The 23,354-nt window shown below is 39.9% G+C and overlaps 1 protein-coding gene across 2 annotated transcripts in view; it reads right to left on the bottom strand.

Moving 5' to 3' along the window:
- Positions 1-3,199: 3,199 nt before the first annotated feature.
- Positions 3,200-23,354, bottom strand: part of LOC127185950 (A-kinase anchor protein 17B-like) — a 36,136-nt gene continuing 15,981 nt past the window's right edge. For both annotated transcript variants that reach the window (XM_051142595.1, XM_051142596.1), the window contains 5 exons: positions 18,375-19,143; positions 13,163-13,293; positions 7,524-7,758; positions 7,082-7,150; positions 3,200-5,586 (listed from right to left, as the gene is read on the bottom strand). In XM_051142595.1, the coding sequence (XP_050998552.1) occupies positions 3,958-5,586; positions 7,082-7,150; positions 7,524-7,758; positions 13,163-13,293; positions 18,375-19,127 (2,817 nt within the window). In that variant the 5' untranslated portion in view covers positions 19,128-19,143 and the 3' untranslated portion in view covers positions 3,200-3,957. The remainder of the gene's footprint in view (positions 5,587-7,081; positions 7,151-7,523; positions 7,759-13,162; positions 13,294-18,374; positions 19,144-23,354) is intronic.

Here is a 23,354-nt window from a genome sequence, read left to right on the forward strand (position 1 = left end):
AAATAAATAATTAGCTGAGCAGTGTTGGCACACACCTTTAATCCCAGTACTTGGTAGGCAGACCTCTGTGAGCTCGAGGCCAGCCTGATCTACAGAGCCTAGGACAGCCAGGGCTACACAGAGAAACTGTCTCCAAAATAAATAAATAAATAAATAAATAAATAAATAAATAACAACAAGGAGAGATGGAAAAGAGAAGTAGGGGGCATATAAGACCATACTTCATTATATACCTGTATGAAATTCCAAAAAATAATACTTAAGAGTATCAAAAGAAGGGTGCTTGTGTGTCTATTAAGTGATTTTAGTTTATCCTAAATGAAAAACAAACTAGCTTTTGGTTCTTTTTTTGTTTTTTTCTTTTTTTATTAATTTATTCATATCACATCTCAATTGTTAGCCCTTCCCTTGTATCCTCCTATTCCTCCTTCCCTCCCACTTCCCCCCTTCTCCCCTCCCCTATGTCTGTGACTGAGGGAAACCTTCTCCTCCTATATATGCTCATAGGGTATTGAGTCTCTTCTTGGTAGCCTGCTATCCTTCCTCTGAGTGCCACCAGGCCTCCCCATCCAGGGGACGTGGTCAAATATGGGGCACCAGAGTTCCTGTGAAAGTCAGACCCCACTCTGCACTCAACGGTGGAGAATATCCTATTCATCGGCTAGGTCTGGGTAGGGTTTTGAAGTTTACTGCCTGTATTTTCCTTGGCTGGTGCCTTAGTTTGAGGAGGACCCGAGGACCCAGATCCGCCTGTCAAAGTTCTTCTTGTAGGTTTCCAGGACCCTCTGGATCCTTCTATTTCCCCATTCTTCCATGCTACTCTCACCTAAAGTCTCAATAGGATGTCCTCCCCTCTGACCCACTTTCCTGGTAAGTAAAGTTTTTCATGGGACGTATCCCTTGGACTAGTGTCATGTTTTTGTTTTTTCAAGACAGGGTTTTTTCTCTGTGTAGCCTTGATTGTTCTGGACTCACTTTTGTAGACCAGGCTGGCCTCGAACTCACAGCGATCCACCTGCCTCTGCCTCCCAAGTGCTGGGATTAAAGGAGTGCGTCACCACCGCCTTGCTGCTTTCAGTTCTTTTAACTCTGAGTCAGTTCCTCTCTTAAAGGAGAAGTAGAATTAAAATATTGAAATGAGTTGGAAATGTTATGGGTGTATATTGATCTACCCAGTACAATGATCAGTCACTATTTTAACCATTAATAATTTTATTTTTAAATATATGAAAATTAAATATGCATCACTTCTCTAACAATGCAAATAAGCAAAAAGAGCAACAGTAGTGCAACATATCATACTATAGATAGAAACTTCCCCCCAAAGTGGAATCAATAAACATTTATTTTAAAATTAACACATTAAACAGCTTTACAACAAAAACCATTAATTTGGTTGTGTTTTCAAAATGCCTAAGTTACATGGCTTTCTACCTGAGAAATTCAAACAAATGAACAACGTACATTAACAGACTTTTCCTTTACAGGATTAGCAGCACATCCAAGGAAAACATACAAAAAAACCTCTATTTAAATAAAACAAGTTCAGGTCCTTGTTTAATAAGACAAAAAGAAGATACAAAAAATACTTTTCACAACTTAAATAACAGTATCAAGAACAAAAGTGGCCGTAACAGTTTGTTGCATTACATTCTTTACTAAGCTGCTGAGTGATAAACACAGAGTAAGCTATTATCTTTCTCGCATGTCAACCAAAAAGGGGTTGACACAAATCTACAATGCATTACCACAGACAGGTACAAAAGTCCAGGGTTCACCAAAAGCAGTATTTTGACTTATAGGCCCCAGGAGAGCATTTAGCAAACAAATCAAATAGGACAAAAGTGCTGCATCAAAATGACTTAGCACCATGCCTATTACAGGAAAAGAAATTAAAAATAAAACTTTGCACATGCAGCTGAAATCTGTAATTTTATTTTTTTCACTGAGCAAAAATGTCTACAGTCTCTCAAGAAAAATTATCAAATGAGGGAAGAAACTGAGTGGGTTTGTTGTTGTTGTTTACTTCAGAACAATCAGCTGCTTTCTACTACAAACCCATATTTATTGTTTCTGTGGAATAAAATGTAGTGGAGGGAAAGGAGGCAGATTTTTATTGGAGGAAAACAATACTTTGCCAGAAAACTCTCTGACAAAATATGAGCTGTTAGTAAATTTGAAGGCTACTTTGGGCAACAGTACGTTGAACATGAATAGTCACTTTTGAGTCCTCAAAAACAAAACAAAAAGGCACTCTCACCACATGAACAGTCTCTCGGATTCAACAGGTCAAATATAATCTTAACGATGAAACCAGCCTCTGCCTTGAAAGTGGGGTTGAACATGAGAAGCAGCATACTATGCATTTTTTTCTATCTTAGTAATACAAGTGGATGTGTTACATTCCTTTCTGAACTTCTAAGCCATTGTACGTATCTCTCTCCGGATATGAAAACAACCTGTGGCTTTTGCTTCAGGTAAATCATAAGATGTTGTAAGCACTGCTGATGCCAGGTTGCTCAAGAGGCAGTTTATGGACACATAACAGGGGGCATAATATGAAGGAAGCCCATGGATTGGCCTCCTACCTGCCTCCACTAGCACATGCTTTCCTGCAGAATGTCAAATAGAGACGAAAATGAAATTGTCATGAAAATGCTGCTCTTCACCGGTTCTGGAGATTCTAAACAACTCTTCCTGTTGCAGATGGTCTCTGACTTCACTAATCCCCAACTGCCAGCCCAGGTATAGCTCTGTTGGGAAAATGAAGGTCAACTAACTGCCCTGAGGTCCTGAATCCAGTGTAAGGCAGAGTTGGCCAAGCTTTCTACAGAACACTCACAGCACTAAGGGGTAAGTCTTCAGGAATCTACAAACATCTCAAAACATATTTAAGAGGTCCAGAACGAGTCGGCAAAAGAGAAACCACTTATTTAACATCGTTTACAAATTCTGCACACATACAATTTTTCCACAGCTACAAAACTGTGGACTTTTCTTTGAACTCTTCCTAACTCCATGGCATTACTAAGGACCGAGGAGGCACTTGTTACTGTTTTATAAAAGTCAGTTCGGGGGGATTTCAGTAACTTTTACAAATTGATGTCACCCAACCCTGAGTGAAAGGATTACATAGCCTGAAAAAGAATACTGTCACAACTTTTCTTCCCAAGTGCCATTATTGATGCATCAGGATTTTATTTTGATATTTCCTTTTGCAAATCCCTCTGGTTTGTAAGTTCAATCCTGGTGCTTTGATGGAAAGATATGGGGTTCACAAAACAAGAAAAATTCTAACAGTCCCGTCTACTTAACCATCAAAGGACAACCAGCCCCTTTTATATTCTTCTTCTAAAACTGTGTGTAAATGAATGACTCTGAGTATTAAGAATATAGTCATTTCCTTCTGGTGGGTCTTCATGAAATTCTAAAGTCATGAAATCTATTATCCATTCTAACCTCTGGATCTCTTCTTTATCTAGAATTATGATGAAGTAAAATTTAGCAAAGTTTGTTACTATACATAGTGCTTCTGACCAAATCTACGAACACTTTAACAACGTGTTCCACTATTTGTCCTCTTTGAAGATGATGATGGTGTTATGACAGCAAAGGAGGCATAGAAGGCTGTCAGCTTTCTTACTGCTAATCTGCTCCTTTACTGGCACCAAATTAAAGCTTAAAATAAAATCTGTCCTTGGATTGTGAAGTTTTGCAATTCCATTGTTTCAGCAAGCTTCAGAATGTACCAGTTTTCTATTTCCAAAGCTTGTTGACATACCTGCAGTCATTTTGATCCACACTTTAAACTTTGGCAAAAGGAAAGAGCTTTTGCACTTGACCCTCTTTTCTAGTCCTTGCTCAGTGGTTGTTAACAACATAGCTATATTTGGTTTGAAGTTTTTCTTTTCATCAACTGTTTCTTGTAAATAAGGGTGTTTCTGATCAAAGTGGCCATCAGAACATTTTGAAATACAAAGAGTTGGAGTAGCTGCCTCCTAAGTAGCTTCCATACTCAATATGCTCCTGGTTGTCATCATGACTGATATAATAATTATCAGAATTGAGCATGTAATCTTCAGACCTTTCATATCTTTTGAATCTTCTTAGATCCTGGTTATATTCTTCTGGCTTCCAAGGATTCTGCCTTTTTCTGGAGAAATAGCCCAAATAGAAAGCTCCAGCATGTTTTGGCGGCATTAATGGCATATGAAGGGGCCTGTATTTCACATTCTGGCCAAATGTATTGCTGGTAACTCTCCTCCTCTTTCTCAGGGTACTCTCTAACTCATCACTGGAGGTGGATTCATGGTAGTAGCCTTCATCAATCATGGATCTAGGGCCTAGGTTTTCCCTAGTGTTGCTCATGTTGTCAACTCTAGTGGAATCACAGTCATCCTCAAGTGAAGAATAGCTCAATCCATATTTGGACCTTTTACTTCGTGCCCTAACTTTCTGTTTAGAGGATCTCTCCTCATGGTCATCTTTCCCCTCAGAATACAAGGTCTGCTGACTTGACTTAGTTTTCTGTTTGCAAGTAATAATTTTGTCAGTATCAAGCAGTCTTTTGTCCGGGGAGCTAGTAGAGACAGTCTCAGAGCTTTCTCTCTCCTCTTCGTTTATGCTAAGAGTTTCACTGAAGCATTCAGAATCACTACTAATTTCCTCCAAGAAGTCTGCCAATGACAAACCTACATCTACTGATCTTAACGATGAAACTGGACTTTTTCTTGTGTGTTGAGAATCTTCAACTTCAGGGCTGTGAATCTTTTCCACAGGATAGCTCTCTTCATCACTTGGGGACAGGTGACTGTCACTTTCACTTGGTAGGTGCTTAGCATGGTTTCTTAGTTTCTTAGTGAATTCTTTGGTATAACTGACCTCGCCTGCCTTATGTGATGTACTCTCAGGATCTGCCATATACACCTTCAACTGGTCTTTCTCTTCCACTTCCAGGCTCTCCACTTCACTCAGACTGTTTGAATGGCACCTATGTTTTAAGTTGATCTGAAACCCATTCCCCTTAGCATAGACAGTTCTCTGCCACTGACATGTGCGTGTTAGGTGATTTGTTTCAAGAGAGAACCTGGCGTACTCCGGAGTCTGATAATAGTTTAACAAATAGTTAATAAATTCATCTGTTTCATAGATCTTCTGTTTCCTGCCATGGTTTATCACAGCTTGTCTAGAAGACTGTGATTCACTAGAGCTCTTGTGGTCTTCTTTTTTAAGAGATTGATCCAGAATCATTGTACTCTCCAAAGGATTTTGCTCAGAGACCAAACTGTAATCACATCCATCAGATAACACTTTTCCAGTTTCCTTTTGTCCAGTAGAGTATCTTATTTGTTTCACCCCAGGGCTGTGTGAAGATTTCTGTAACTGGGCCTTACTTCTTTTCTTCTTAGCTTTTTGTTTTTGTTTAGTGTCAGACTTGGAAACCTGATTGTTTGGCATTTCTTCTCGATCTAGAAGATGCTGAGTGTTTGATTCCTCTTCCTCTGGAGATTTCAATGTGGTCCCTGGGATGTTATGAGCTTCAAGCGTCATAAGATCAAGCTCCTGTGGGTTACACTGTGTAGATCCCTTTAAAGAAAAAAGATGTCATGATCTCTCATGAAAGCCCAAATGGGGCCTGTAAGATGGCTCAGCAGATAAAGGTGCCTGCATCTAAGCCTGATAATCTGAGTTCCAACCCAGTGACACATATATAAGAGGAGAGACCTGACCTCAGCAAGTTGTCCTCTGACCGCCACAATATACTCACACTATGGTATGAGCCCCCATCCCCCACACATACAAAAATTAAACAAACAAATAGATAAATAAACAAGATAGGTCCAAATTAGGAACAATACTGTCCTTAGGAAATAGTACTAAATTAAATGTTCTGATCTACTATGAGCTGTTTTTATTAAACTTGTCACTATTCGTATGCCATGGCATTTAAAGTGCCTTGATCTTTTTATTTGTTAAAAAACTGACAAGCCTACTGTTTTAAGGCTTACAAGCGGTGCTAGAGAAAGAAAGAGGAATGAGGAATCGTCTATAGCCCACACAGGAAACCCTAGAACCAGAAAAGGCATGTGGGTGAAATATATCCAACAAGATCAACTGGCTTAATAAAAATAAACTGTCCCTCTATTTCATATTCCAATCTTTTTCTATGGATTGCAAGTTGAGGATGTCTCAGATTTGAGTTGTCTGACCTGCCTTGTTAAAATGGAACACAGGAGGAACAGAGATGCACTTACAAAGTCAGAAAAGAAAAGCGAAACACCAAGTAGAAATCAGAACTGTTCACATGGATTTGCCTGTGGTCAAGTTTGCAGCAACCTGTTCTGTCCAGCTGCAGAGTAAGGGAAAGAAGATGCCTCCACACCCATACCCAGGAAGGTTTGCTGTGTATTCCTACTGATGTCATACACCAGGGCACAGCACTGATGTCTGTCACACACCAGGGCACAGTACTTCCACAGTAACTTGTAATCGGTGGAGCATTAATTGGTTTCTGCATTATGCTCCATATCCATTTAAAGAGGTAGATTCTGCAAAAAGAACCACACTTGGACATCATTTAGGTAAATTAAAAACCAATCTAGTGCTGGGCATGATGGCACATGCCTGTAATCCCAGCACTCAGGAGGCAGAGGCAGGTAGGCCACTGTGAGTTCAAGGCCAACCTGGTCTACAAAGCAAGTCCAGGACAGCCAAGGCTATACAGAGAAACCCTGTCTCAAAAACAAAACAAAACAAACAAACAAAAACCAATCTAGTTGGGCTTGCTATTAATAATCCAAGTGTGAAATTATTTTTTCTGATTCTGCTTTCACCATGTTTAGCTATCTATAGTAATGCACAAGAGATCAACATGGCAAATAGACATGAAGTTCACTTGATAGAATAGCAGCAGCAATCATTCTTCCTATTTAAAAACATTGCATATGGACTTTTAAATGAATATTTTAGAAATATCTCTATTATTCCAAAGTATCTGTGATTCTGCCTATCTGTAGGAGCCCATAAAGGGAGAGAAGTATCTTGGAGAAATGAAAATCTGTGAAGTTAATAAAGTCCTTACCAGATAGTTCAAGAGAAGGCTAATATGAGCTTGACAAGGCTCAAGGTTCTTCTCCTTTTTTATCCAAACCTGTTATAGATAGATGGATGAATACAGTTAGTAGAAGGTTACAGAGCTAACACCTGTACCACAGCCACCCTTTGATTCCCCCCTGACACTTTTCTGTCATATCCATTAGGAACTCAGAAAAGAAGTAATAGCTCAAGTGTTCTGAAGTTTAGAAAGATGAAATGAGGGCAGAATTGAGACAGGACTGCTTTACAGACTGGATTTGGAAATCCATGGTTGGGGTTATGAGAGAGCAATCAATTAAAGAGAACCCCTATGAATGCCACGAGTCTGCCATGTATGGTTGGTGGGACAGTCCTTAAAGCCAAAGGCTGAGCCTCAGAAAGGCTAGTACCTATCCAAACTGAAGGGAATACTTGGGGAAAAGCTTTACCGCAATCTTCTTCAGGAGTACCCGGAGCAAACGAAGGGCCTCAACCCGCCTCTGAGCCAGCAAGTACTTCCGCTCCTCCCACTCTTCCGAAGAGTCCAGCTCCTGCTGAGCCTCAGCCTTAGCTTTCACCTTCTCCTTTCTTTGCCTGTGTCTGTCTCTTTCCTTCAGAGCTCGCCTCCTCTCTCTGGCCTTTTTTTTCTTTTCTTGGGCTTTCCTCACTTCGTCTTTTCTTTTTCTGGACAATGGTTAAAATTCAAGCAATAATTATTAGCCATTTAGTCTCACATTCATCCTCCCTCCCTGGAAAACTAATAATCATTTAGGCTTCCATAAACCTATGACTGATAACCTCAGGACCTAGAATTGACAACTCATGGTAAATAATAATAAATAACAACAACAACCACCACCACCAGGGGTTGGAGAGATAGCTCAATCAGTCATGTGACTGTCTTGTGCATACAAGGAATTGAGTTGGCATAGTATGCATACCTTTAATCCCAGGGTTGGAGAGGTGGTGACAGGTAGATCCCTGGGACACACTGACCAGATAGCCTGGAGTATTTGGCAAGTTACATGCAAGTAAAAGATCCTTTCTCAAACAAAACAAAATAAAAAACAGGTGGACAGCATCAGAGGAATGACACCTGAGGTCCTCTGGTCTAAACACATACACACAGGCACGCGCGCGCGCACACACACACACACACACACACACACAAGCATATACACACACAAGACATGCATATAAAAGGAAGAAAACACATGCCCCCTAAAATCCAAAAACCATCAGGCAAGGGAAAACAATTTTGTGGTAAATACATATGTGTAAAGGATACCTTATGGACACAGAAAGAAGAACAAAAAGAAGGGAAGGAAAGACAGCTTTGGCACTTTTTAAAAAATTTGTTTGTTTGTTTTTCTGAGACAGAGTTTCTCTGTGTAGCCTTGGCTGTCCTGGACTCACTTTGTAGACCAGACTGGCCTCAAACTCACAGAGATCCCGCTGCCTCTGCCTCCCAGAGTGCTGGGATTACAGACATGTGCCATTACTGCCTGGCTCAGCTTTGATACTTTTATGTGATGTCATGAAGGAGAACAGGCAATAAGATGAACAAAAGATTCTATTCTGAAGGCAGAAAAAAATGGGCTATGGTCTGAAATCAGAAAAGTAATTCTAGAATAGCTGAAAATCCCAGAAAAACAAACAGGCCATGAAACCAGTCTACCCAGATCCCTGGCAGGGGAAGGGAGCCTGGGGTCTCAGACATAGTGTGCCCTGGTAAAACAGGGATTGTAGTCACAACCACAGAAGGCAGCTCCAGTTCTCATAAGCCTTAAATCCAGGTGGAGGAGTATGTGTGACAGTGAATCATCCTACATGCTAGATCTACATTAAAGACAAAATCTATATTGCCATGTTGCATACTTTGGAAAGCTGTAGTCAGGCATCATCTTGAGCGGAGGCCTACCATTTGAGACTATACATGCCATGCTGAGAAGTTCATGCAGCACAAGGCTCAGACTGGGAAAAAACATAGTGATGGGTGGGCCCCACCATTTTTGGCAAAGGGTAGACTCCATGGATACTCAAGGCTCAGGTCAGTGGGTGGCTACCTCTCTCACCCATGGTTTCAGTTGGTAGGACTTAGAACTCTGAAGCTCAGGTCTAGTGGGCCTGCCTCAATTTCCACAGCATCCTTTCTCCTATAGGACATTTAATGCTGTACAAGGTTTGAAAGCACAGAGACCCATACGTATTTCAGTAAGGATCTCAGCAGTCTGCTTGCTTCCCTGCTCGGCTACACACTCAGAAGACATTCCTTGGTTTGGATATTACCCTCTCAGGGTACTCAAATAGGAGGGATTCAGTTGGAGCAGAGATTGAGGGAATGGCAAACCAATGACTGGCCCAACTTGAGACCCATCCCATGCGAGAGCCCACCCAACACTCTACTATGCTTGCAGACAGGAGCCTAGCATAACTGTCCTCTGAGAGGTTCCACCTAGCAGCTAATGGAAACAGATGCAGAGACTCACAGCCAAACTTTAGGCAGATCATGGGAAATCCTGTAGAAGAGGGGGGGGGGAATGACTGAAGGAGCCAGAGAGGCCAAGGATACCATAAGAAGACCTACAGAATCAACTAACCCATGGGGGCTCACAGAGACGGAACCACCAACCAAAGAGCTTGCATGGGTTGGACCGAGGCCCCCTACACATATATAGCAGATGTGCAGCTTGGTCATCATGTGGGTCCCTTAACAATAGGAGCAGGGGCTGTCTCTGACTCTCTTGCCTGCCTTTGGGTTCCTTTCCCCAAGCTGGGCTGCCTTGTCAGGCCCCAGTGGGAGATAATGCCCTTAGTCCTTCTGTGACTTGAGGTGCCAGGGTGGGTTGGTACTTATGGGGACCTCCCCTGAATGGGAGAGGGAGTGTGAGGGTGGGACTGGGATAAGGCTGCAAAGTGATTAAATAAATAATGGTAAAAAACAACAAACAAAAACCAAATAGTAGTTTCCAAAACAAGTGGGGATCTTCCTAGCACACAGGCTGCAAAGTTGACAGAAATGGCTCTGAGTATGCAAAAAAGGGAAGCTCCTGAAGTCAATGTGGATCCAATGAAGAACTGCGCTTTGACAGGTCTGGGTTCAACTCGTTTGGACAGTATGAAGACAGGAGACTTCAACTTTAACTAACCACTCTCTTCCACCTAGCAAACTGATATAAGAGGACCCAGAAAGAAGCTGACCTAATAGGTTATAATTAGTTACTCACTTATTTAATGTGTATGGTTGTTTTGTCTGCATGTCTGTGCAGCATGTGTCTGCCTGGTGCCTTTGAAGGCCAGAAGAGGATGTCATATTCCCTGGGACTAGAGTTACAGTTATATGTAGCTAGTCTTTGCTACTTTGTGGGTACTTCTTTTCCCCACCATTTATCCCCACCCCTGGGTTGACCCCATATCACTAGATAGGAGAGAAAGGAGAGATGGAGAGATGGCGAGAGAGGGAGAGAGGCAGGGGGAAGGGGAAGGAAGCGGGAGGGAGGGAGGGAGGGGAAGGGAGAGGGAAAGGGAGAGAGATACCTGGATCTAATTTCTTCTTGTTGTTTCTTTTTTGAGCATGATGACTGACAATCATCAACCCCACCTCTCAGAGTCCTAACATTTATATATCCCCTGAAAAGTTCCTGGAATTACGAACATCACACACTGCAGAACCTATCCGCAGCTAGCAAAACCATACCTCTGTTAGAGCATGAGACAAATCACAGTCAGCTGCTACAGACAGTCTGAAGCAGCCACATAGCCCCACACCTGGGATTAAAATGAGAACATAATTTTATAATATTTCTGTGTTTTTTAAAAGAAACTAAAATTCCAAAAAATCTCACTACAGTTATGAGCTGCCACATGGGTCCTGGGACTTAAACCCAGAACAGAGGAGCCAGCATTCTTTTTTATTTTTAAAGATTTTATTTATTATTATGTATACAGTGTTTTGCCTACATGTACACCTGCACTCCAGAAGAGGGCACCAGATCACATTATAAATGGTTGTGAGCCACCATGTGGTTGCTGGGAATTGAATCTAGGACCTTTGGAAGAGCAGACAGTGCTCTTAACCTCTGAGTCATCTCTCCAGCCTCCTCGTTTTAAAATTTAACTTTTTGTCCTTTGTGTTTTCCTTTTTTAACTCTAAGATTGTGTCTGTGTGTGTGTGTGTCTGTGTGTGTGTTTCCTCAATTAAAAGAGATCCTATAGAAGAAAAGCTTTTCCAGCTATGTATCTGAAGGAGTTAATAATATATAAATATATAAAGAACTTTAAAAACTAACCATCAAAAATCAAATTATGCAATTAATAAATGGACAAATGAATTAATAGACAGTTCTCAAAAGGAGTGCAAATGGAAAATAAGTATATGAAGCATTGTCCAATAGCCATCATCTTGCAAATCAAAACCACACTAAAAGTGGGATAAAAAGATGGCTTTGAAGTTAAGAGTACTGCCTGGCTGTTGCAGAGGACCCAGGTTCAGTTCCCAGTGTTCACATGGCAGCTCATAACTGCCTGTAACTCCAGCTTAAGAGTATCTGACATCCTTTTTGGCATCCACAGGCACACACATAGTACATATACATGCATGTAGTCAAAATATACACATAAAAATGTTTAAATATTTAAAATGTTTAAAACACAACTAAGACTCCATTTCCCTTCTGTCAGAATGACTATTCTAAAAAAATAAATAACAACAAATGCTAGAAAGGCTACAGAGCTAAAGGAATCCCATAAGTTCAGTTACAGCCTCATGAAAATGTGGGAAGAAATAAAAGGCTATTACCTGGATCAGGATTTAGCCAGAGGACAAAGGATTATCTACAGAGTCAACTAACCTGGGCTCATGGGGGCTCATAGAGTATGAACCACCAATCATGGACTAGTCCTAAGCCCCCTAAGCAGATATGCAGCTTGGTCTTCACAGGGGCTTCCCAGCAATTAAAGTAGGGGCACTCTATGATTCTGAGGCCTCCCCTTTGGATCCTCTTCCCTTAACTTGGCTGCCTTGTCTGGCCTCAGTAGGAGAGAATGTGCCTAGTCCTGCAGCAACTTAATGTGCCAGGGTGGGTTGGTACCCATGAGGAAAAGAAGAGAAGTGAATGAAGGAGGGGTGGGGGTGGGGGCTGGAGAGGGGGATGTAATCAGGATGTAAAGTGAATAAATAGAGAAAAATACCTTTAAAAAGACAAAGGATTATCTAAATGGGATGTTCAGCCTGGAATTTGAGAAAGTACCTTGAATTGGTTCAAGCTCTGGACAAATTTCCTAAATGTGACCAGCCAAAAGAGTGAGGGACATATGGAACAGTGTCCTTACTTTTTTGGAAAATCGTATGGTTTACATAAAAGAGGAGGGACCAGGAGGTACAAACTGGATTACCAGAGCCCTATACAGCTGCTATCTTATCCTTTCTTGGCAAATTCATGGTAAGAATTCTAGCCAAAAAAAATGGTCCCAACAAATCCATGACTCTGTTATTTTGATTCTTGATCATTTTAGAGTAGAAAAGCTTTTCCAAACTTTTTTTTTTTTAAATCGGTAGGCTAGATAATATTGGCGAATAAAATTTCTAATTTAGTAGGTCAGGGTGATCACCATAGCTTTCAGCTCCTGACTATAGACAAAAGGTGGGATGCTTGCTTAGCAAGTACAAGGCCCTGGGTTCAAACTCCAGCACTGCAAAAACAAAAGTTCCTCATTCTCTTTTAAAATCTCTTTCCCCTGGACTACTACTTCTTTTCTTTTGATTTTTCAAGACAGGGTTTCTTTGTAGCCTTGGCTGTCTGGACTCGCTTTGTAGATCATACTGGCCATGAACTCCCCCAAACTTCTTAATCTGGTTAGTCCAATTATCATTTATTACTTGTTCTCACTTCCAGGCATGCCTTTGTGGTTTCTTGCTTTCATCTATTTTGCCACCTGTACTTTCTAAGACTGTCTTTGGTAAAGTTTTCCATCTGTGCCAAAGCCTGCTCCCACCTCCATATTATCTATCAAATCTAGCTATTCACCCAAATGAGTAAGTCCAAAATTCTGGAGAAACCTCTTTATTGTTAACAACCCATCTACTTACCTTTCAGCTACTTCCTCTTCTCTCTTCTTTTCTTTTTTCCTCTCTTCCTCCAGCTCTTGTAATTTTAGCCTTTCCTGATTCCTCCTCTGTATAGCTCCTTCACTGAAATGTTTGGTTGTATCAAACATAACCTGCCCCCAAAACAAATTAAAGATGTCTTAGAAAGACTCGACAATGGACTGGCTGGATCCCAGACCAGAGAGAGGAAACAAACTCAAAACCAAATAAATTACGAATGCCCTCTTTGAATCCTGGCCATGCTGTTCCGCTCCTGATGAGCCAAGAGCTGAAAGGCACTTGCGGATACTATGATGCTGGTAAAACCTTTGAAATAGTATATCAAATTACCATCTTAATTTTATACAATTAAACTTATCCATATCAAATATTTTCATATAATTTTGGACAATTTTATACATATTTATACTACACTGTGAATATAGTCACCTGTTTACCCTTTTTTTTGTTTTGTTTTGTTTTATGAGATAGGCTGTCCTGGACTCACAATGTAGACCAGGCTGGCCTCGTACTCACAGCGATCCGCCTGCCTCTGCCTCCCGAGTGCTGGAATTAAAGGCATGCGCCACCACACCCGGCTGTTTAGCCTCTCTTAATACCTCTCCGTTTGCAACTCGTGCCCCTCGTATTTTCATGTTTATGGCTGTTTTCTTTTCTTTTTTGTGCAGGAACTTACTTTGCATATGGCCATGGGTAGCATCAGGGGGCACTCTACGCACAGGGAAGAAACAGATTATGTCTAGTAAGTCTTAAAAGTCAACCAGATCGATGTGCTATTGGTGGGTTTTTAAGTCAGCAGAGATAAAAATAATAAGTATAGCAAGGAATGGGGTGGGTAGAAAAGAGACAAAAACTAACCCAATGAGATATCAGATTATCAAACTATATTTCATATCTTGAAATAAAATGGATAAGTAGGTTAAATAGATATGCTCATAGACTAAAAAAGAGGCAGATGCTGTGTTAGCTTATCGGTATATAGGAGGTCTCCAGTATGATCCCCAACACAACAAAAAATACAAATAAAGAGGAGAACTAGGTACTGAAATATACGCAAAAGGATTGGAGATGTAGCTCAGTGATAGAGTACTTGCTCGGCATTAGCAAAATCCAACATTGGCAACCCCAGTGTTGCAAAAAGTAAATTAGTAAATATGAAATCAATAAATTCACAGTCGTGGTTCCTTTCAACACAAGTTGCTCCTCTCTCTCCCTCCCTCCCCCTCTCTCTCACTCGTGAAACTGAAACTACAAATTCATGCCAAGACTGTTTTCAGAGCAGAATGATTTAGCTGTGTCTTTTCCATTGCTAGGTTAGGCCTTCAGGATGATAATCGATGGACCTCCTAGAGAAAGTTACTCAGGCAGCATGTGCTGATGCCTGTGCTGCTGGGTTAGTGTACAGCCAACCCAGAAATGTAGAGTTCTTGCTTGAGTATCCCAGCTGGGTCCAGGAGACTGAGCTCATTGGTTCCATGGGATGTATAGATCAGGCCACAGTCCTTGTTCCCAGTGGAGGGTTTACAAAAAACCTACTGGAAATCTGCTGAATGTCTAAAGGCTTCTGTACTTCTGCCTAGGCCAAGTGATCCAAGGTTTCAGCTGTAGCTCTAAGCAGCTGGGTGTCACCACAGCTATTTTTTCCAGAACAAATTTCCAGTTTATGTGGTCCGCTGGTGCTTATTATGGTCCCTCTGGTGTTGAACATGTGAATGCCCAGAAGATGGTGGTGAACACAAGGCTGGAACCCATGGCGCAAGAATGTGAAAACGTCCATAAAAGCACATACCATGCACACCTTCAAAGAGGACTTTTATGAGGAAATCCTCAATGTGGCCATTGTTGCCTACCTTGGCCCAGAAAAGACCTTTGATTCTTTAGCACCACTTATTTCAGTAACTTGAGAGACTGAAGAAACAACTAAATGACTAGATTTACCAGAATATTTACAACTCAAAGATGAACATTTCTTCCATGTTTCTAAAAGACAAAATTGTGAATAACCATGGATAAAAAGTGACCTTATTTCTTCATCCACTGTTTCCTAGTATTTCACTGTTCGTAAGCTATGTAGTCTCATCTTGATTGGATTTTAAAAAGGCAAACATTTTTCTATAGCTGTGAATTAAACAATATGATGCAGTTACTCTACTGTGCTTCAGTTGCTAAGTTTGATGCATGCTAGTATAGCACTAAAATAGTCATTTAAAATTAAGAGGCTTTTAATGCAGTAAGTTGGTTAAAAAGAATCACTAGAAATATATTAAGTGCATTATAATGGAAATAAGATGATATATACAAAAACCACATCAGTGATTTGAGACAAGAACCAAAATTCTCATGGTGCAATACCAGCATGTATGTAGTTGTATAGCATATGCAACTGGACAGAGAGAGTCTGAAAAGTAAAGTACTAAGAGAAGTTTGATAATTCATTCTAAGCCTAAGGAGAAAAACTAAGGCTATCTATAATTTTCACTATCTTGTACATTATTATATAATTGCAGGCATGAGGACTTTTATGAATTTTGTTTTACTGATTTCCCATGTGAAGGCAATTCCCTGTACTGTCTCTGTGTCTGGGTAGTGCGTCCTCAATTCCAAGTGGCCTAGATTCCCTCTGCCTATCAGGGTTTTTTTGTTTGTTTAAGATGGTGCTTTTCTGTTCGGCAGATCTTGGTTCTGTGCTTTATAATACGTCTTTCTCCTTCAAGACAGTAGATATTCTTTTCCTTCAATATTGTTCTTGTCCTTGAACTGTCAGTTTTTCCCATTATAAGTGGCTTGCAATTGTACATGTAAGAGACCGCATCTATACTGTTCTATTCCATCACAATAGGAATCGTGACTAAGTGTGTACCTTTATTGCATTCTTAGGGTTCTGCAGGACTTAAATGAGTACACAAGCCGGGCGTGGTGGCACATGCCTGAAAGCCAAGCATTTAGGAGACTGAGGCAGGAGATCACAAGCTTAAGGCTAGACTTGAGCTACAACAGAGTAATTTTCAGATGAGCCCATCTCAAAACAAAATAAATAAAATTAAAGTTAAATAAAAGTATGCTTTTAATCACATATAATATGATGCAACATATATTTAATTTTACTGTATGTGTATGGACATTTTGCTTGCATGTACATACACATAAATGAAACAGCCATCCATTTGTATGTACCAGTTTCTTAACACAAAGTACTTATTTCTCCCCTGAAAATACTAATAACCAATCAAACTATGAAACAATTAGAAGGTTAGTTTTTATGATCATGTTTGAGAGCAACCCTAAGCTATCCAGGCTGTATACGCCCAATATAATTCAATGCTAGACCATAGACATTTTTTGTATCTTGAAATATAAAGTTTTAGTTAAATATCTTGTGGTTTTCCTCCTACTAATTATATTTTTTAGTGAATTTGGTCCTTTGGTTTGTATATACAGAAAGTTAAAAGCTTGGAATATTTAGGAACTTTGATTACAGATTGCTCTGGGTGGCATCAAATGGTTTCCTATATTCTTGCTTATTTCAGCAACAGATTTTCTGGTGAAGAGGCAGAATGGGAGGGGAGAGAGAGAGAATGAAGTATATAGAATATAATTTTAAAAGATACCTCAATATAAATCACTTCTGAGATGCAGGAAAAAAATTATAGTTACTGTAGAAATAAGAATTTATACAGTCTGTAGAATATTAAAACTGTCAGAAAAAAGGAATGAAGTCACAGAGAAATTTGGGTGGATTTATACACACACACACACACACACACACACACATATACATATACACACATAGTCAAAGTTTATGTGTATATATACACATACATATATATATTACATGTTTGGTTTTGTATCTATGTATTCTAAATATAAAAGAAATGAAAAAAACAACAAAGTGCATTATCATAAGTTCATACACCAAAAAGTATAACAATCCACCCAAAATTCTCCATGGAACAACCTAGGGGTTTCTGGATGCCAGGCAAGCGCTCCACGAGCTCAGTTTCATCCACATCACCAGCTACTATTGGAGACTTGAGTCTCAGTCTCATAAAGTCCAAACTGTTCTTGAATTCCTGATCCTCCTGCTTTCAGACCCTAAATGCTGAGATAAAAGACACACTCTGCCATTCCTAGCTGAAAATATAGTATTTAATGTTATAAATCCCACATCTAAAAGAAGGCTCAACTATTAGTGGCTTTGTGTGACAAAGTTAGAAACCAAACCCAGGATGGTTAAGGGTTTTATGCTTGTTACTATGTTCTCATTTAGCGTGTGGCACTCTTAGTATTTTATTACATGTGTATTTTGCTTGTATGTATGTCTGTGTACCATCTGCATGCCTGGTAACCACGGAGGCAAGAAGAGAGCTTCAGATCCCCTGGAACTTTATTACAGACACTTGTGGAGCCACCATGTGGGTGCTGGGAAGCAAACCTGGGTCCTCGGTCCTGTACAAGAGCAGTCAGTGCTCTTAACTGCTGAGAAGATGTGTCTCCAGCTCCAGTGTTTTGATATTTTATTGGCAACATATTCTGTTAAGTAGGCATTTCGTTTTTAAAAATTATATCATTTAGGTATTGGCTAATTGCATACACTTTCAAAGTTTTTATATTGTGCTTATATATTATAAAAAATTACAATAGTTCCATTTTGAGAAGTGCAAAGGTTTCCAGGCCTTGAAATGAATCTTGATGAGTGAAAACAAAACAGGAAGATGACCAAAGCAATCCCAGACATGAATGAAGTGACATGCCTAGATATACAGGCTGAGTTTGAAAGCAAAGCACAAAAGCCTTTAGGATTCTGATTCAAGGGAATGAGGGAGAGAACTTGGGCTTTCAGACGTCATGACTCCCTCTCACAGTCACTTGCCAAGTACAGTAAGCATATGAAATAGTTCCGTGGGAGGCATGAATAATCCTTTAGCACCCTCACAAAGCCTGGGCAGAAACCCAAATGGTAAGAACCACCACTTTAACATCACAAAAGGTGGCCTACCTGATTTCAGAAGCTTGGGTGTTCATATTAAGATTTTTTTTCTTCCTAAACATACATGTATAAATGATAGCATGCATCTCTGCATCACTGATGGAGCAGAGCCTAGTGGAATCTAAATACATTTAATTTAGATGCTTCTTTCCAACTCAGGCTCAGGGTTACTGGAACAGTGAAAACTGAAGTCTTGATCCTTCTTACCTTAATGTTACATGCCAGAGCTTTGCCATCATCTCCTTTAAGCATCAGCTTCATTCCTCGAAGGGATTCCATGGCCTTTATAAAGTCAGTTGACTCCTGGTACTGTATAAAGGCTTCAAATGTTTGCAAGCCAAAGTTAAAACCCCCAAAGCTCCCACCTGTCATGACTTCTCTGTAGGGGTCAAGCATGGGGATATCCACATTCTTGATCTTCCCAAAACTCTCAAAGACTACTCGAAGGATCTCTTCACAGGGCTTCTCCCCACTGGAACCTTTAGGTGCGAACCACTTACAGGGCAAGCCTTCAAAATAGATGGCATCTGGACTCTTATCATGGTCTTGCTCTTCAGCTCCCTCAATCACTGAGGCCTCTTTCTCCTTGGGGAAGTGTTCCCACTCTCCCTGGGCATCTGTAGCTACTACTTTTAAGTCAGTTTTCAAACCATTTAGCTTGATGATCTTCCCATGTAACTTTGCTTTCAGGATCTGAACCAAACTTCGGGTTTCAGCTTCACCCTCAAATCGGATAAAGTCTTTTGTACTCTTGGAGAGTCGCACTGTGGTAAACTGGTCAGGGCAAATCAGACTTTTCAGTTGGTCAAGAACTTCCCAGTTAGAGAAGGGCCTCACAGGTTCTATACATTCTGGAAGCAATACGTTGATCATTAATTTTGCTATAGGCTTGAGGTAGAGGTGCTGAGCAGCACAGAGCTCTGTTGCCTCAGAGTTATCATAAACCACTGTGACTGTCATGGTGTCCTCACACCACCTTAGAGGACAAAAGAGAAAAATTTAATATGGTTGGAGCAAAACACAGATTTGGACTGTGAACCGGTGTTATCATTACTAGACTTAGATCCAACTGATAGAGGGAAAATATACTGTAAGTAGAATTAAAATGGTATCTTATAGCTCTTGAAACTAATAAGCAATTATAGTAGGGTTGGAGGATATAAGGTTAATTAAAACAGCCAATGCCATGCCTATATGCCAGCAACAAACATATTGAATTAGAGATTTAAAGCATGATGCCGGGCTGGAGAGATGGCTCAGTGGTTAAGGTCCTGAGTTCAATCCCCAGCAACCACATGGTGGCTCACAACCAACTGTAATGTGGTCTGATAGCCTCTGGCCTACAGGTGTACATGAAGGCAGAACACTGTATACATAATAATAAATAAATCTTAAAACATGATGCCAATCCAAGTATGATAGCTCATGCCTACAGTTCCAGTACTCAGGAAACAAAGGCACAGGATTGCTATGACTTTGTATCCATCTTGACCTAAATAGTTCCAGATCATCCTGAACTACAGAATGAGACACTGACTTAACTTCCCCCTTCCCCTAACAACAACAAAAACAAAATCCATGATGCATTTATATTAGCACCAAATCAATGAAATGTTTAGGTAGAAATCTAACAAAAATATGCATAAGAGATATATTAAAAAACTGTAAAACTCTAGTGAAAAATATAAAAGAACTATGTGCAGTAAATCAACAAGAAGGTTCAATATGTCAGTTCTTTCCAGCTAGATATGTATACTAGACATAATTTCAATAGAAATCTCAACAAGTTATTTTCTGGATAAATTTAAATACTAAGGCCCTCAAATGGTGGCACATGCCTTTAATCCCAGCAATCTGGATGCAGAAGCAAGCAGAACTCTGTGAGTTCAAGGCAAGCCTGGTTTACACAGAGGTTCTAGGCCAGCTAGGGTTATATAATGAGACCCTGTCTCAAAAATAAAAATTCTAAAGCTTATATTTTAAAAAAAGATCCAAAATAACCAACTCAGTATTGAAGACTAGGAGGGATATTGTTAAGTGACACTTTCTAAGTTCAAAAGTTATATAATAAGATAAGATAATAATTTAAGATAAGATGGTACACATCAAAGAAAAAACAAATAGATTTATGGAACAGGATAGAAAACTAACAAATAGACTCACATATAATTTATGAGTGTGTGAAAAAATTAATCAAGATAATCTTTTCAATGACCAGTACTGGAACAATAGACATACAAACTTCTAAATATGGGCCAAACTGGACTGGAGAGATGGTTCAGATAGTAAGAGCATGCACTGTTCTTGCAGAGGACCTAAGTTTGGTTCCCAGCACCCAGTTCAGTTGGCTCAAAATGACCTGTAACTCCAACTACAGGGGATATTACACCCCCTTTGGCCTCCACGGGTAATTGAACTCATGTATACATATCCCCACACATGCACACACATAACTAATGGCAATTTTTAAATGGACCAGCCAAACAGGCTTAGGGATGTGCTGAGAGATAGAACATTTTCCAACCGTGTGTATGATCCTAAATTTGATCCCAACAACAGAAAAATGGACAAAAGATCTTAATAGACATCTCTCCAAAATTATACTGATGGAGAAAAGAATTTTAAATAGTCTCTCATAGATTAATTTAAAAGTCTAGGTTATATTCTTCTAAATATCTGAATGGAGATTAATTTCTAAATTCCTTTAATACAGCTCTTTGTTTGTGGCGCTGGGAAATAAACCCAAGCCCTTGCAAATGCTAAACTAGTACTTTGATATTCAGAAATCATTAAAATGTAGAATCAAGAATGCCTTTGGTGGGGGGGAAATGAATGATTATAAAGGACAACCTGATTTTTCCAAAAAGACTTCATTATCAATAAATCTTTTAAATTTTACTTCATTACTTTATGCATATGGGCATTCTGCCTGTATATCTACTGTACCATATTACGCAGTGCGCATGGATCCCCTGCATTAGATCCCCTGCAACTGGAGTTTCAAACAGTTATGAGCCACCATGTAGGTCCAGAGAATCAAACCTGGGTCCTCTGGAAGAGCAGCCCTTTCTCCAGCTCTGTCAGTCACTTTTTAAAGGACCTCTGAAAATCTCAGCTAAACCAATGAAGCAAGAGGAGATAAGCATCCAGTGGGAAAAGAGGAAGTCAAATCACCCATTGGCAGATCACATTATCTTATATTAAAAAAAAACCTAAAGATTCTGCCAAAGATATGTTAGAATCGATAGACAAGTTACAGAATACAAAATCAACATACAAAAGTTATTACTGAGGGCAAAAGAGGCGTCTCAGCAATTCAGAACACTTGCTGCTCTTGTGAAAGACCAGGGGCTTAGTTCTCAGCACCCATGTGGCAGCTCACCATCTGCAACTCCAGTAACAGGTGATCTGGTGCCCTTTTCTGGTCTCCACTAACACCAGGCATGCATGCGGTACAGAGACTTACATGCAGGCAAACACTCACACACATAAAAGAAAAATAAAGACAAATCTTCTTTTTTTTTTTTTTTTTTTTTGAAAGAAGGGCTCACTGTGTAGGCCAGGCTGACCTGGAACTCATTGTGTACACCAGGCTAGCCTTGAACTCACAGAGATCCACATGTCCCTGCCTTCTGAGTGCTGGGATTAAAAACATACACCAACACATCTGACTTAACATTCCTATACAACAATGAACTAACTGAAAAAGAAATCAAGAAGATGACTTCATTTGCAACCCCTATAAAACATACCTAGAAATCAATTTAATTATAAAGCTTAAAGAACCCTACAATAAAATCTATAAAACATTGATGAAATAAATTAACACACACACACAAATACACACAAAGAGAAAGAGACAGACAATGACAGCATGGAATAATGCCTCATGCTCCTGGACTGAAATAATTCATGTTGTTGACATAGCTATACTCAATGTAATCTATAGATTCAATGCAGCATCCACCAAAATACCAACGACATCCTTCACAGAAACAAGAGAAAACACTCTTAAAACTTCAAACAACAACAACAATTAAAAAAAAAACAAAAAACAAAAACCTGGGTGCAGTGGCACACGCCTATAATCCACGCACCCAGGGAGGCAGAGGCAGGCTAATCTCTGTGAGTTCAAAGCCAGCTTTGTCTAGAGAGTGAGTTCTAGGACAGCCAAGGCTTCTCAAAAAAATTTGAACAGCTAAAACAATTCTGAGCAAAAGCTAACATAACAAAGCTGGAGTAATAATATCTGACTTCAAAACCTGCTATATAAAACTACTGTAGTCAAAGTAGCATGGTACTAGCATAAAAACAGACACACTGACCAATGCAGCAGAATAAATAACCCAGAAATAACTAATTTTATACACACACACACACACACACACACACACACACACACACACCTGAAACCAGACCATATATAAAAATCAACTTTAAATACAATGAAGACTTACATGTAAGGCATGAAACTACTGGAAGAAATCATAGGGGAAAACACTTCAGGGTACTGGTTTAGGCAAAACAGCATGTAGGCTCCTCAAAACACTTGAAATAGAACTAGGGCTAGAATATGACCCAGAAGTTTTCTAACTGAGCATATGTCCAAAGGAAATGAAGTCAGTATGTCAAAAAGACATCAGCACCCTCATGCTTACTGCAGCATTATTCACAATAGTCAAGGTATGGTATTAACTAGGGTGCTCATAGATGAGTGGGTAGATAAAGAATGTGCAGTATATAAGCACAATGGAATATTATCAAGCCCTAAAATGAACGAAATCCTGTCACTTCCACAATATAGATAGAGTAAGAGGCATTATGTTAAATTAAAGAAGTCAGGAATACAAAGAAGCTAAAATACCTGCTTTCATAGAAATAGAGGGTAGAGCCAGACACATTGGTTCACACCTTTAATCCCAGCACTAGGGAGGCAGAGACAGGCCAATCTCTGAGTTCAAGGCCAGCCTGGCCTACAAAGTGAGTTCATGACATCCAAGGCTACACAGAGAAACCCTGTCTCAAAAAAGAGGAAAGAAAAGAAAGAGTGTTGAATGGTAGTTAGCACAGGCTGAGAAGAATAAAAGAAGAGGGACTAGAGAGAATCTGGTTAGTGTGCATATAGTACAGTCAGCTAAGCAAGATAATTGCTACTGTTCTACAGAACACTAGGACATCTATAGAGAA

This window comes from Acomys russatus, chromosome X, assembly GCF_903995435.1.
Source record: "Acomys russatus chromosome X, mAcoRus1.1, whole genome shotgun sequence".
Lineage (NCBI taxonomy): Eukaryota > Metazoa > Chordata > Mammalia > Rodentia > Muridae > Acomys > Acomys russatus.